Here is a 15,158-nt window from a genome sequence, read left to right as displayed (position 1 = left end):
AACTGCTACTGCATCAATGGACCACCTTATAGTAGCATAAACCATCGCAAACTCTGTTACGCTGTGGGAAGTGTTTCTTACATTTCTGTAGAAAGGCACAACAGAATAATCCATACAGGAATTTGAGAACCACAGTGCAGCCTACTTCTAACATTATAACAGCCTTGGGTCCCATCCAGGCTACTTCAGGCAACATGAAGCTTGAGACACCTCCAAAACAGTGGCAGAAGCTTGTGTGGATGAACAGCAGAAAGCTGGAGCTAAAATTCACACTCCAGACTGCTAGCTCTGTAGTGAAGATGTATTCTGGGATATGGAAATTGTTTTAGGACTTACACCCATAGAAAAGAATACAGGTGCATTTGAATGCCTAGCTCTGGGTTGTATAAGTCATCCTAAAGCAGTAAAATTTTATTATGCTAAAAGAACATATATATGCTTGGTTCTACATTTTGTAAGCTTAGAGCTGTTACCTTCGCAATGCTCTGTAGTCCTTGTTCTCTGTTTTCAGTGTTCAGTGTAAAATACTTATTCCTGGAAAGCAGTACTATCTGTATTTACATAGCATGCACAAATGCGCGCACACACACTGTCTTGCACATACATATATAGCTGAATGCAGGTATGTGAGCATGAGCCTTCTCGTTATTTTTGTAGACAGAATCTGGGATAGCTGTCTTAACTCTCCTGGAAGTTTAGAAGTCAATTGTTTGCTTTTCATTTTTAACTCTAGTGGGCTGTACAATTCCCCCAGTGACCGCAATAAATCACCAAAGTTTCCTTACTCTCGGCGACGGAACCCATCAGGTGGCAGCGAGAATGAGTCTGGGCAGCCAGTCAGGAGGAGGTAAGAGCCCTGAGGCTGCTCACTGTTAGTTTAGATCACAGAAAGCTTGTGTTCTTGCACACTCCATGTTCAGTAAAGGCTCCTGGGTCCTGGGAAAAGGGGTACTCTAGGGGCCCATCATTACTGCAAAAGAAAACTGAGCAATAATATAGGATTTGCTTTTGAAAAGGAATCTTTCATCAAGATTTTTGCTTGCCTGCTGTTCTGCATACCAGGAAAATGATGTTGAAAATACAAGAAATTACTCAATTTGCACTTGCATGATCCTTTCAGTTTCTGTAGCAATTTTTCCCTTTCTCTTTGTAAAGAAAGGGATTGATGGATCTTGCTTGCCCAACAATAAGCTTCTGTTACAGAGCAGTATTTTAGGTATATTTCTTTTCTATAAATGCAACAAAGATTAAATGAATGAGCCATTAAGCTGGTTTTAACAGTCCCATATGTGAATTAGAATCATAGAATTGCAGAATCACAGAGTTGTTTGGGTTGGAAGGGACCTTAAAGATCATCTATTTCCAACCCCCTGACATGGGAGGGGATACCAAATTACTTTACATTAGAGAGCATACAAGTAGAAATGTAACTATGAGTTGCTTAATGTGTTTTAATGGGTGTGTGCTGAACAGAGTAACTTAGAAAAGTGAAATAAAATGGATGGAGATATTGTGCTTTCTGTCCTGGAGTCTGTCCAAAACATGAATCAATGACAGCTCACATTATGAAGTGATAGTTTTGACAGACTACATGTTACCTGTGTGATTGGTCCTGCTGAGAGGCTGCTTTCATCACCTAAGCTAGCTAAGGTACCCTGGTCAGCTGCAGAGTATAGACAAGCATAGCTATGGTGTTGTATTCACAGTCATCCAGGATTGTCTTACGAGCCAGCACCCTGGAGCTACATTTCTTTCTGACATCTCTGATGCAATTCACTGTTTGACTTTCAAAGCCAGGGTTTGCACAAGGGTCTTTGAAGACACAGCTGTATCTTTAAGGAAATCTTCTAGATAGATGAGGAGCTTTTATATCTGCCAGGTTTCTGAGCTGCTCCAAACTTTTTATCTGCCAGTTGCTGTCTAGAAGAACAGTGAAGAAACTCACCCATCGTGTATGCTTAGTGAGCTTGTGCCTGAGTTAAAGTAAATCAGTGTAGCTCTCTTTAAGTCAACAGAGCTATGTTGATTTTCTCAGCCCCTGTAAGTGTTGACAGCAGTGTGTTTCCTGAGATGGATTTTCTGATTCATTCATAGCTTAGTTGTTAGGAGGACTTGTTGGGCTCTGTAAAAACAAAGTAATAGTGATGTGCAGAACCATCTTGAGTTTATCATCTGGGATTTCAAGTTGGTTTATCTAATAAGTAGACAGGCGGTCATGCCAATAACAAGTTTTCTCTTGGGCTACCACTCCACCAAAATGTTTTTAAAAGTCTTATCTCATATGTGAGACTGTCAAGACTGACAATAGTGGGTAGATTCTAACCTAATTATGTCTTCCTGAATCTTGGTTTTATTCATGCACTTTCCTTTTTCATCTGTTTAATAACAATAGCTCTGTTGTTTATGCTCTCTTGACTGGAATTAAGAGGAAAACAGCAGGATTTGCTATGCTGGAAACAGTAGGAAACTCTAAAGGCCAGTTTACCGTGCTCAACCTTGCAAGTCAGGCTTTTGTAATGGGAGCTTGAATGGGATCATACCTTTTAAACTTACTGTAGAGTTGCCCTGAAAAGTTTAAAACAAGCACATCCTATGCCATACTAAAGATGGGAACTTTTGTGTATTCATGTTAAGTGACCCAGTGGTTTTTCACTGAAACTTCCTTAATATTACAGGAAAACCCAAAACTGTGGTGAAGATTCAGAGTTAAAGCAAAGGAGAAGGTAAATATATAAACTATAGCAGTTATGAAATGATAGCAAATTACTAATCATATTTTAGTTCTCTGTAAAGCCTCCCTTCCTTCATTGTCCTCTGTCCTCTTGAACGTTTAAAATGCTTATTGTGTTCCATTCATTTACATTTTTCTTTCCAATGCTCTGTAACATAACTTAATCACAGCACAGATCCCTACAAGCTACCTTGCACATTATTACTTCTTACCATAATAGAAATAGTTTGTGGAACTTTAGTAAAGGCTTGTCTGCAGCTTGAAAGTCAATTCCAGAAATCTGAACTCTTAGATTTTGCATCTGCAGTTTTTGTTTTGAGTTCTCTAGCCTCCCAGTCCACTTAATTCATCTGTTTTGAAAGCATGTGTATTGTCACTTGAGATTAATTGCCCTGCAAAAAGTGGGTACAGAGGCATATCCCTTCCGCTTAAACTTCATAGTCTTCTCAGTGTGTCTTACACATTTTTGCTGAATTTCTTTGTTAAGCTTCACTTCTTTTTCTGTGCAATTGTGTCTGGATGTCACACTTCCAATTAGAATGCTGGTGCAAATTCATACCTGCCCTTCTACAACTTCAGCTTTGGTCAGATATTTTGCATCTGAAGTTCTCCAGTACCATATCTGCCTGTTTTGATTCTGTGCTGTGCTTCTCCTTGCTCCTACGTTCCTGTCCTGGCTGTTGGAAAAGGGACCCAGTGCAGTTCATTTTGATGTCTGAGTCTCTTGAAGACTGCGAAAGAGAGGAGGCACTCCCAGGATCTGATTCACCACTCCAGCATGGGAAAGGAGCTCTGGCAGAGACACAAACATCTCAGGGACAATCACAGGAAGTCAGGGAAAGAGCTCATGTACTTCGCACCTGAGATAACAGATTATTTTTTGAAAGGATGTAACCATTTCAGTTTGTCAGTGATACACCCATGGTGGAGGTCCAGAACATAAAGCAGAAAGTATTTAGTTGGCATCTCAGGTGGGAACCCCAGTACTCAGAAGGGACCTCTTCCTGAAGGCTGTACACGACAAATGTACAAATTTGTTATTGTACATGTATATAGGAATAGACTCTCAACTTTCTCACGGTTTGACTACCCTCCTCACATTTTAATCAGAAAAAAAGACTGCAACGGAACATGTGCCCTCTCTGTCAATTGTTTCTCTGAAATAACAATCCTACCCCTAAGTCCCCTGCTGGGCTGTGTATGTTCTGCCTCTCTTGCATAACTGATTATTCCTTCTTTCTTGATCTACGTGTCAGACCATGTATGTATGCCACCCTAAAAATATCAAATATGTTATGTGACCATGAGAAAAATCATGAAACTTCCTTTGTAATTGTTAAAGATCAAGATTATCTTGTGTTCCTGCACCTGACTTAGTAAATCATCATTAAAAAAAAGTATTTTATTCACTTCAGTAAAAGCTGATATGCAGTGAAAGATAGTGTTCTGACAGCTAGCATGAACAAGGTGCAACTCAGCTGGCAGCTCAGCAGTCCTCCTGTCTCTCTGTAAGTGCTTTCTTGACAGGGACACAAGGTAATTTGATGTGTAGTACCCAAAAGGTGGATCAGATTTTCATTCCTGAAAAGCTAGAGAAATATTTATCTTGATTTTGAACAAATAGGGTGTTTTATCTTAAAATTCTCCTGCTACGCTTTTTTTTTTCTTTTTTTTTCTTTCTTTTTTTTTTTTTTTTAACTTTTTAGGATAAATTGTTTAAATCAGAGCGGGGAAATACTTGAAATGTGGAAGAACGGTGTTGCTCTGATGACCAGGAAGGTTTTTTTTTGTTTTGTTTTTGTTTTTTGTTTTTTTTTTTTTTTGTTTTGTTTTTTTTTTTTTAAAAAAAAAGTATTGCTCTCATGTTGATGTTGAGAGTCAAGATTAGATGCTATATGATATCTGATAAAATTTGGGGTTATTTGGAGGGGAACAAAAGAGATACATAAGGTCTGCTGCAGTTCTAGTGCATATGTTGCTCTCTGAAGTGTCTGAATGTGCTTGAGCTGGTATCTTTTGGATGCTGTCTTTTAATCTTTCCTTCCTTCAGGGTAACGTTTTTCTGCATTAATATTGGTAAACTTTTCCTTTTAATATCACAGAGAAACGTGTCTTTCTTGAGAGGCTGAGAGCAACAGGACACTAAACAATGGTCCAAAGGTTTTGATGAGAGTGCCAGTTTTAGGACCAAGCCCAGTGGTATCGTAATAGAGTCCTAGTTTCTAGGACCAAGGCCCTGACAGCTGGTTTGTCTGCTCCAAAATCTTGATCAGTGGTAATCAGCGATGTAAAAGTTTCAGGTAGCAGGCGCCGAGCACTTCTCAGTCCTTAGAGGAGCTTGCCTGTAGGAAGGTGCATCCCCATTTTCTTCTTGAAGCTCAGCTCTCAGTCTTACCTGTCTACTTTTGTTTCAGCCTGTTCCACCAGTCTTTTTCAGTAGTAAATAATCAGAGCCATAAATGTCACCTTACCATTTGAAGCTCCACAGTCAGCGGTAATACAGAAGTAACTGCTATAGTTCTTTTTTCCTCACATGATGCACCACCTTTGTAGCTGTGCCTGGGGTCATCTCAAAACTGTGCCGATACCAACACCAGCCACTCTGTGCACTTCAGCCTTTCAGTATCTGTAAAGATCTGCAAGAAACTCATTGTTAGTGGTGTTTCACCCAGACCACCAAACACTCAGAAAATGATTTGAGCTTATTAGAAGTTAGATGTGAATAGAAAAAGACAGATCCTGTGAACATTTTGTTTGCCTGCAAAATCAGAATGGCTGTGTAAATTTCTGTCAGGAGTCTCACAATAGGGAATAAGAAATGGACCATTATACATACAGTTCAAAGGCAAAACATTCTATACCTCAAAGAAACATTTTACTGTGGCATATACCCAAAGAATACTGAGAGATAAAATAATTCTTAAAAATACAGTGCAATGATTTGAAAGGAAGGGAACACTCACCTGTCACTGCACTCTGGGTGCACTATCTTTGAAGCAGTTATTTCTGATCAATTAATAAGAAAAAGATACTATGACTCTCAGGTGTAGACAAGCCCTGTAGGCTCCTGTAATTCTAATTTTCCTAATAATCTTTTCAGTGTTGTCCATTCCTTGTTGAGAACGTTGTGCTTCTGACATGTCAGTAGATAAATTGATCTTTAAATCTTGCTTTTCTCCTCTCCAGATCGCGATCTCGTTGTAACACCAGTAGTGGCAGTGAATCAGAAAATTCCAACAGAGAACATCGGAAGAAGAGAAACAGGTGACCATTGTATAATTTAGAGAGAGAAACATTTAACACAAACAAATGGAAAATGGACTTTCCTGAGATAACCCCAATAAAAAAATAATCCTTTACACATATACTGTTCTCCTGAGGCAGCTTAAGGTTCTTGCTCAAATAAAAAGAAAGAGAGTTGCCAAATCACATATACACTATAAGTATATGTAACAAATCTACATTCTCCTGATGCTTGGCAAGTTCTCATTAATGAACAGCAAAATCAAATACTGGACGTATTTATAAAAGGCTTGCAATATTAATGCACATAAAGTGGATAATGGCAATGATATGATTTTCACAGTATGTACGTTAACACCTGAAAAATTTCAAATGCAGATTTTTAGCAGAAAATATGCTTTTGAGGCAAATCGACAAAATAGTTTTTAATGGATCAGAAACTTTGTGTTGTTTTTAAATGCATACATTTAATTGTGTAAATATTTTTATTTTCTAAAATGCAAAGTGTGGGCCTGAACTCAAAATGTGTACAGTGCCATTAACAGCAGTTTATATTAAGTGATGCTAGCAAGTTTTGTTTTTTATGTTCTGTTTTTCTTGTTGCTGGTAAGAAGTTGGTATAACAAGTGATTTATTTTAGGAAAAAAATCTTTTTTAAAGAGCCATATTTATGTTGTACTTGTGATAACAGCTTCGGAGTGTTACTCAGATAAGCGAAAACTTATTTTAAAAATACACATATAACTTCTTCATAATGCATAAGAGAACTCTAACTGGACAAAAGAGGAATCATTTAATAGGCAAGTTTTCTAAATAGCTGTCTGCATGGGCTGCCATAGTTCCCCACTGTTTCACCTGCAATACTATGAATGATAAATTATTTTCAGATGTTTCAGATATTTCAGATGATCAGAAGCTCTTAGAAATAATTACGTGCTAGATATGTTGAAACAGTCCTTCAGAAATATGTATTTTAAGCATAACTTCCAATAGTTACAGGGGTTCTGTAAAATCAAAGACATTGGAATGGACTGATATAAAGAATAGCTGAGCCTTGAGATTTCTTTGGCTTAAATCAGAGCATTGACACTCAGCTAACAGTAAACTAGTGTGTATGGAAGTTTTGTTTTCCAGCTGAGCTTTGAGGTTTGAATGAAATGCTGAGCATATTTTCAGTGATCGGTAGGTAAATAGTATTTTGCATTCATTTCTCATAGAACACACTTGTCAGCTTTTTTCTCCTGTGAAACTTCTTGCTCTAGGAGTTTCACAAGCAAGTAAAGGAAATTAGAGACTGACCACAAAAATGTTTTTAAGAGCTTTCTGCATTATAAAGATTGAATTATTGGAAGGATTTAGTAGTGCTTATTGTTTTCTGAAGAATAAATGGGCCTTTACCAACCTTTCGTCTGTTTGTGAAAAAAAATCTTACAATTAAAGAGAATAATCATTTGTGTAGATGGACATGTATTTTTATTTTATTTTATTTTATTTTATTTACAATCTCAGAAATGTAAGATACATTTAAAATATTAATGCTGTATCACATCTTGCTCTTTGGTGGTCACTTGAAATCCAATCAGATCAAAAGTCATCAGTGCTAAAGTCAACAAGCACTTAAATAAGCGGAAGTTCTGATACTTGTTTCCTGTCAGCAGGTACAGGAAAACCACCGGTATAATGAATTCCTGCATTTTGTTAGCAGCCAAAGCAGGAATATAATAAGCTGAAAGGGCACAGACACTGAATGACTTTCCGGTCAGCAGTGGTGAGCCAGCCCTAACAAGATTAAATGGGACAATACAGTGAGGCTCCCAAGTACTGTTACTCAATTTTATCTCTTGCATGGATTAATACTAATTTATTTCCAATTATCATAACTGGCTTCCTGGCAAAAGCTAACACAAAATTTTAGAGTTGTATTGGAATAAAATGACTGAATACTCGTGTTATCCAAAAGAATCTGATTCTGATCGTAGAAGAGTAGAATATATTGTTCACATGGGAAGAGATCACTGAACTTTTTATTGGATGAAAACAAATTTTCACAGAAAAATGGAACTGCAGGTGAGACCTATTAAAGGTAAAACAGTAGAAAAAGATTAGGGGGAAATTTGTTACTCAATCTCAATCAGTCTTTGAGGTTTCACTCCAGCATATGAATGTTTTATGCTAAGGAAATATTTACATTATGATGAAGAACCTATGATGAGTGTATTTTTGTCACAGAAGAAATACGTCTTTTTCAAATGCTATGGTCACAATTTATTTTGTGGATATAAATATGTTATACTAGTAAACAAGATGTACTGAAGTATAGTATTCTGCTTGACTAAACTTAGAAGATCTGTTACATTAAGATCACAGAATCACAGAAGGGCTGAGGCTGGCAGGGACCTCCAGAGGTTATCTGGTTTGACCCCCTTGCTCAAGCAGACACCTAGAGCAGGTTGCAATGACTGGAGCACCTCTCCTATGAATACAGGCTGACAGAGTTGGGGCTGTTCAGCCTGGAAAAGAGAAGGCTCTGGGGAGACTTTAAAATGGCCTTCCAATACTTAAAGGGGGCCTACAGGAAAGGTGGGAATGGATTATCAGACCAGATAGTGTCTCTGCATTCCTCCCAGATTACCTGTCCCTGCTTCCAATCTCTATGCTTCCTTTTTTTATGTGAGTTTTCGGCAGGAGCTCCTTGTTCATTCACACAGACCTGGCATTTTTCCTGACTTCCTATTCACTGGAATGGGCTTCTCTTGAACTTGGATGAGGTGATCATTGAAGACAAATCAGCTTCCTTGGGCCCTTTTTCCTTCCAGGGCCTTATCCTACAGTACTCTTCCAACCAGATCTTTGAAGCAAAGATCTGCTCTCTTGAGAGCAAAGTCTGCTCTCTTGAATTATGCTATTGTGATCTTGCTTTTTGCCCTCCTCCCAACATCAAGATCCTGAATGCCACCATCTCATGGTCACTGCAGCCAAGACTGCCTTTCACCTTCACATTGCCAACAAGCCAGTCATTATTGTACACTGACCATAAATGATAATTATATGCTGAAATAATTTGAATGTAATTTCAGGAGTCAAGTTGCTTGGCTTAAGAACTAAGGGAATTTATCATTGGGTAAACATAGCTTGTTTTCATATTACCTTGAAAAGGGGAAAAAACATCTCCACATCAATAGATGAGTGATAATAGTCTTCTAGCTTTCCATTTTACCATCACATACAGTCTTTCTGCAGACAATGCCCAGTTTGTCACTGTGATAGCCATTGATCTTAAGTCAATTTATTTCACATGCCAGTGAGAACAATTTTGTTTTTGTAAGGCATGGATCAATTTGTTACTATGTGGGAGCAAAATGTGAAAAAATAAATGGGAACTTGTAATGGAATTGGAGTACAAGGGCAATGTTTTTCTATCAAAAGAACTTTGAAATAGAAAATTAGATTTTGAGTTAAATTTCTTTACAGTTTTATATGGGTTGTCAATTCTGTTGTTAGAGTGTTAAAGATTCTGCCCCTCAATAATTATGATTTGATCATTTAATCTAAATAATGTATTCTATGTAGATGCTGTGTTACCTTGGTCATCCTTTGTATAGTTAAACGTAAGCATAGTACCTTTTTTTGCAGCTGCAAAATTAAAACCTTATTGCCTTGTATCTCCATCTAACAGAGTTCTGTGATACAGTGGTACTTTTTAAGCAACAGCCGTATGTGTGAAGTAGTTGATACTGTTTATACCATGTGAGATGATTGCTGTCTCCACAAATTGGATTATTCAGGATGAAAATCACAATTCATTACTTGTTGATGTGTGAGTTCTTCTACAAAAACCTTAGATGCTTATGTTAATCCATGCCACCAGATTACAGGTTTAAAAAGACCTGCTTAGAAATCAAAACCTGATATTGTCATCTACCCCAGATGGTTGGTGCCATTTAGTAGAGTTGTGGTGCTACAGTAGTTGGGAATGTAGCTCAAAACTCTTTATGCATGTGAGAGAAGATCAGATTAAAGGAAAAGCACCAGCCTGCTTAGCCAGTTCAGCCTGATACTATTCAAAATTCAACTAGAAAGGTACCTATGTACTGAAGAGCAACAACAACAGCACACTTTGCATTGTCTCCACCAGGTAATTAACTCATATCTGATGGTTTGTTTGTTCTACCTGTTGTCTTCCTGTTGTCGTTATTGTTAAACTTCTCTGGTTTCTTCAGTATGCCAGTCATACTGTCCTGTCAGGTAACCTACTCTTGCAGCAGTATTTTCCAGGAATGTGTTTAAATCCTTGTTGAATTTTGAATTCAAATAAAGTTTAAATTCTAAGTGAACTTATATTTCATTTGTTCCAACTTACCACTTTATCACAGCAGAAGCAGATGTGTCTGTAGCCCTCAAACCCTGAAGATTCTGCAGAACTTTGAATGGCCAGCCACTGTCACACCGACTGTCCTGACTAGTTGTGTCATTGTAGAATTAATTCAGTCTGCTCTCGAACCTGGTGACTTTACAGGATTTTTACATTTGTTTTAGTCTTTACTATGTTCCAGTAATGGATACATGGCTTTAGAAGAAATAAATCACATTTGAAAATAGCCTAGCACTGGAACATCATAGTTCTAAAGAATTTGGATATTTTAATATGTGATGCACGTAATTTAAATTTCCATGCCCTGTTAGTTCAGCTACTGCTTTAGCAATGAGCTTGTCTGCACCTCTGAATGGGATGCTGCCCTCTCCTCTTTCCACCCATCCACCCTGGGGAGGCAGGGCTGGAGTTCAACACCTTCTCCCCTCCCTATTTTTTTTTTTTTTGCCTCCCTCTGTCAGCTCAATAAAACAAGGAGATTAACTGTGTCTCCTTTGTGGTGGGATTATCCTTTTTTTTAGGGCAGTGTGCATGTTCCCTTGACCAGAAGCACCTGCTGGGAAGGGCTACTAAGGGTGGCAAAGGAGGTGAATGAGATCTTTGTAGTAGTATGAGATCTTTGTGTCACCGTATCAGGCTTACATTTGCTGTAGTTGAGGTGTACTTTAACACCTAAGTGAGAAAGGAAAAACATCCAGATGTTTGGTTTGGGCTGGGAAGACAGGTTGAATTCAAGTTGTAGGCATGTTTTTGATGGCTTAGATTGTTCATTCTTTCACTTAAGCTGTTTCTAGGTAGCAAATCAGTGAGTTTTCATTTACATGGGTTCTTGCATTTTATGTACTTTGGGAACATGAATTAAAATTAAGCAAGATAAAAATAAAAAATTTTCCATTGCAGTGGCTGGATTTCTGATGAAATAAAAAAAAAATAAATATGTACTTAATCTCTTCCTCTGAGCATCCTGTCTTGGAGACCTCAGACTAAACTGGTACTTCTTTTGCAGATTACGGCAAGAGAATGACATGGTTGACTCAGCTCCTCAGTGGGAAGCTGTGCTTCGTCGACAAAAGGAGAAAAACCAGGCAGATCCGAACTACCGGCGATCCAGGCACAGATCTCGATCGTATGTACCCACTTTGACATGAAAATTAAGGCTGCTGTGGCATGTTAAAAGTAGGAGGAATATCTCCAGCATGGTTATTGCTCATAGCTGCTGAGGAGCAGCAACCTTTACGTCTGATATCCTTAAATTAGCAGATTAGTCTTTGAGGTCTAATTCCCTTACCATAGTGATTTAATTTGCAAGGTATGAGTAGGGGCTTTGTATCACACCTACTCAGTCTGTAACTGTAACTCACTCCATTACCTTGGATGAAGTCCTGGGTGGTTTTAGCTGCGTAACGAGGGCAGTGATTCCTGTTTCTGGGAAACCATTCAGATTTATATGATGGGTGCAGGAATTCTTGTGAAGTGTGTTTATGCATCTTAAATCAATACAGAGTCTGCAGGATTGTTCCAGGTGAGACCAACTACTGATGTCTCCATGTCAAATTATCATTAGTACCTATCAGCTGGTGATTTTATTGCATCCCGAGAGCATACTTCAATGATGGAGCTAGGCTGCTAGGCTGCCCTGCTGAAGGCTGGTTTTGACATGTCAAAGTTGTCAGCTTGTAAAATAATTTCTATCAAACTGATGAAGATACTGGCTTATTTTAATGCGTTTTTAATGGCATGTGTTGGGAGGGCAGGGCAAGGAGAGCAGCTGGGAGGGAGGTGTTGGGAGACAAGGCAAGAGGGAGCAATTTTTGAAACTCTGTCCCCATCTTCACTGCCTGGCTAAAATATATGAACTGCCGAGCTCTGATGCTGATGGCATGACAGGTGACTTCTATAACACACTTAGGTAGATACTTCCCTTTAATGTCTTAACTTTTTATTTCATGTGAAGACTGGACCAACAGAACCTGTATAGTCCCTTAATGGACTATTTCATTCTTACCTACTGAAGCTGTAACCTGGACTGAAGTTTCTGGTATTAAAATCTCCTTCAGCTGTGTTCTCAGTTACCCATGGTGCTGAAACTCACTTCTATCTCATTTCATAGCTTACAGTTTTCATATTTTTATGAGAAAGATGATTTACCATTAAAATTCCAAATGTTGGAATTTATGCTTTAACTGGTTTTGTACAGACTTGTTCACTTTCACATGCACAAAAGTAAAATGTTATTAGATGCAATTATACAATCATGTATTACTAAAAATCAGGAATATTAAAACTCTCTTGTATGGCCACCACAAAATAAATACAGGTGATCAATTTTGATTTTTATTTATTTATTTATTTATTTTACTATGTATAAAGTGCTGTAAACTGGGAAATGCACTCAGTTAATAATGGCTAGATTAAATTTATAACTGACTTTTCTTTTTTATGTTGTACCAAGTAAATGTCATCTGTTGGACAGCACAGGCTCCCTCTTGTGGCTAACTACGGTTATGAAATGAGTTTTATTTTCAAGCACGGTGACATTCTGGGTTATATTTCATTTAAATTACTGTTAGCAAAAACTCTAAACACATGTTATTTTACAAAGAAAAGGAAGGTCCTAGAGAACACAAAGAAAGGGGAACGTCCTGAAGATTTTGGATGATTCCTCACTTGTTTTGTTGATGATGATTATATTCTTCGCTTTTATCTCATTCTTCCGTTAAAAACAAAAAACAAAAACGCAAACAAGCCCAAACCCCGAAGTATGGCATAGATAATTAATAGATATTTAATGTGTGAAAATATGAGCTGAAAAAGTAAAAAGAGAATTCTTTTTAAAAGGGCTTTTATAAAAGTTTAGTAAAAGGCCTTTAACTGTTTGAATGGCCAAATCAAATAAGATGGATAAGCCTTAGCTGCATTAGGTTATAAGAGCAGTTATTTAATTTAATTTGGCTTAGCTGCTTGCTTACATGACTGGATGCAGGTCAGAGGCAAGGGAAACAACTGATTTCTTAGAGTGTAGGGTATGGGTATTTTTATTTTTAAATCTGGTCATATGGTCACTTCAATCTGCACATTTAACAACTGCTAGAAAACCTTCATTTTAATAATACAAATAAGTCTTTCACATCAAGTTCCTTATTACATTCAGGATAACTAGAGATTCATTTTGGAAGTGTGAAGTAATGGCTGAAATATTTTTATTGTTTTTGGTGCACTGCATTTCATTTTTTTGATTATGAGCAATATTAATCATTGTTGATGGCGGGGGTTGGTGTCTCCTTGGTCTCAGGAATAAAAGTAGTTGACAAGAATTTGACCTTTCTTTCTTGTAAAAGAATCAGCAGATAGAGAGAGCTCCCAATTCTAGTTCTACAGGGTTTATTTTCAAGAGTTCACGTAAAACATCTGTGTAGCCAAAGGGCTTTTTTAATTAAGAAGAATGGCCATTAAAATTCCGTGGCTATTTAAATTTACCATTTGTGAATCAAACTGAAATATTAATAAGGGTGCAGATGCAGACACACAAAATAATATAGACCTTATTAACATGTAGGGTTGTTTGAGCTTGTAAAAACAGAATAAGAAAAAAACAAAACAAAACAAACAACAACAACAACAAAAAAACAGAGACTCACCACTTACCAGGAATTCCCAATAGGTATCTTGCACATTAGAGAATTTGATTAGTAAAAAATTAGAAACTGTCCAGAAGCCATTGTGTGTTTGAAACGTGATTCGGGTACTGCACTAGGACAATCTGTGTATATGTTGTGTTCCTGAGCCATAAGTTCTCAAACAATTCGTAATAGAAAAGGTGAAACAACATGAAAGAGGGATTGTGGTCTGGGTTGAATGTCACAGGCTTATTAAGTGCTATACAAACTTGAATTTCCAATGCAATATTCACAATACCTACATTACACCCTAACAAGACTACTCTTTTTATAGGCTTTTCTTCATTTTGGAGTAATAATGATCCTGCTGCCTTCAAAGGAAGCAGGAAAAAACCTTTCACAGAAAAATGCTTCCATTTAGATACTTGACCTGCATCATATTTCTGAATATTCTTTCATTGGGAGTTAACTCAGATAAATGCTGTGAGGTTATCCTAGTGTTGTAACACTTCGTAAGCAGGTGGAAAATAAATAATGTTATGATGAGAATACCTAAAAGCATTTACTTGAGGAATGATTGTGTTTAGTTATTTTCCTTTGTACTTTTTTTCTTTTTCTTCATGGGATGCCGTATTTGAAGCTACCAGTATTTTACAGCAGAGGCTTCCTCATTAGTGTTGTTGTGGGGTAGAAGGAAGAGGAGGAGGGAGAGATGGTGGAGATAACAGAGTTAAACACCCAGACCTGGCTGCAGGAGGCACAGTTCCTAGAGAATGTAGAACTGAAGGTGACTTCTTATTTAACCATTCACTTCCCACACAGCTCCACAGATTATTAATTCTTAGTGCTGGTGAGGTTTTATATGATGTTTGGTGATACTGTGAGACCTACGGCTGCATCCTGAACAGTTGTATTTCCATGATCAGATGGGTTAGTGGTGTGCACAATGCCCTGCTGTAGTGGGAGTCCTGGGTTTGGGGAGTGACCTTGAGGCTTTGCTTCCTCAGGCAAACTGAAGCTTGTAAGCATGACAAAGCCTCCCTGGAGAAGCTGGCATTTTTCAGGGAGCTTTCACATCCCCCCCTGCCTGATTATTCAGTCACAGAAGAGGATGCCTATCTTCCCAGCCCCAGGGTGAATACAGAGTTTGCAGCTGCTAATTTGTGAGCAGAGGGTTGCAGGGAAGGAGGAATCA

At 37.9% G+C, this 15,158-nt stretch overlaps 1 protein-coding gene across 1 annotated transcript in view; it reads left to right on the top strand.

Annotated features, from left to right (window-relative positions):
- Positions 1–15,158, top strand: part of EPB41L4A (erythrocyte membrane protein band 4.1 like 4A) — a 131,136-nt gene that overhangs the window by 104,674 nt on the left and 11,304 nt on the right. The window contains exons 15-18 of the mRNA XM_084504428.1: positions 734–847; positions 2,676–2,723; positions 5,918–5,995; positions 11,353–11,472. Coding sequence (XP_084360554.1) covers positions 734–847; positions 2,676–2,723; positions 5,918–5,995; positions 11,353–11,472 — 360 coding nt within the window. The remainder of the gene's footprint in view (positions 1–733; positions 848–2,675; positions 2,724–5,917; positions 5,996–11,352; positions 11,473–15,158) is intronic.

Source organism: Aythya ferina (genome assembly GCF_964211825.1).
Source record: "Aythya ferina genome assembly, chromosome: Z".
In the NCBI taxonomy this organism is placed as follows: domain Eukaryota; kingdom Metazoa; phylum Chordata; class Aves; order Anseriformes; family Anatidae; genus Aythya; species Aythya ferina.
Note: the sequence above shows the minus strand (reverse complement) of the source record. Positions and strands in the feature narration are given on the sequence as shown.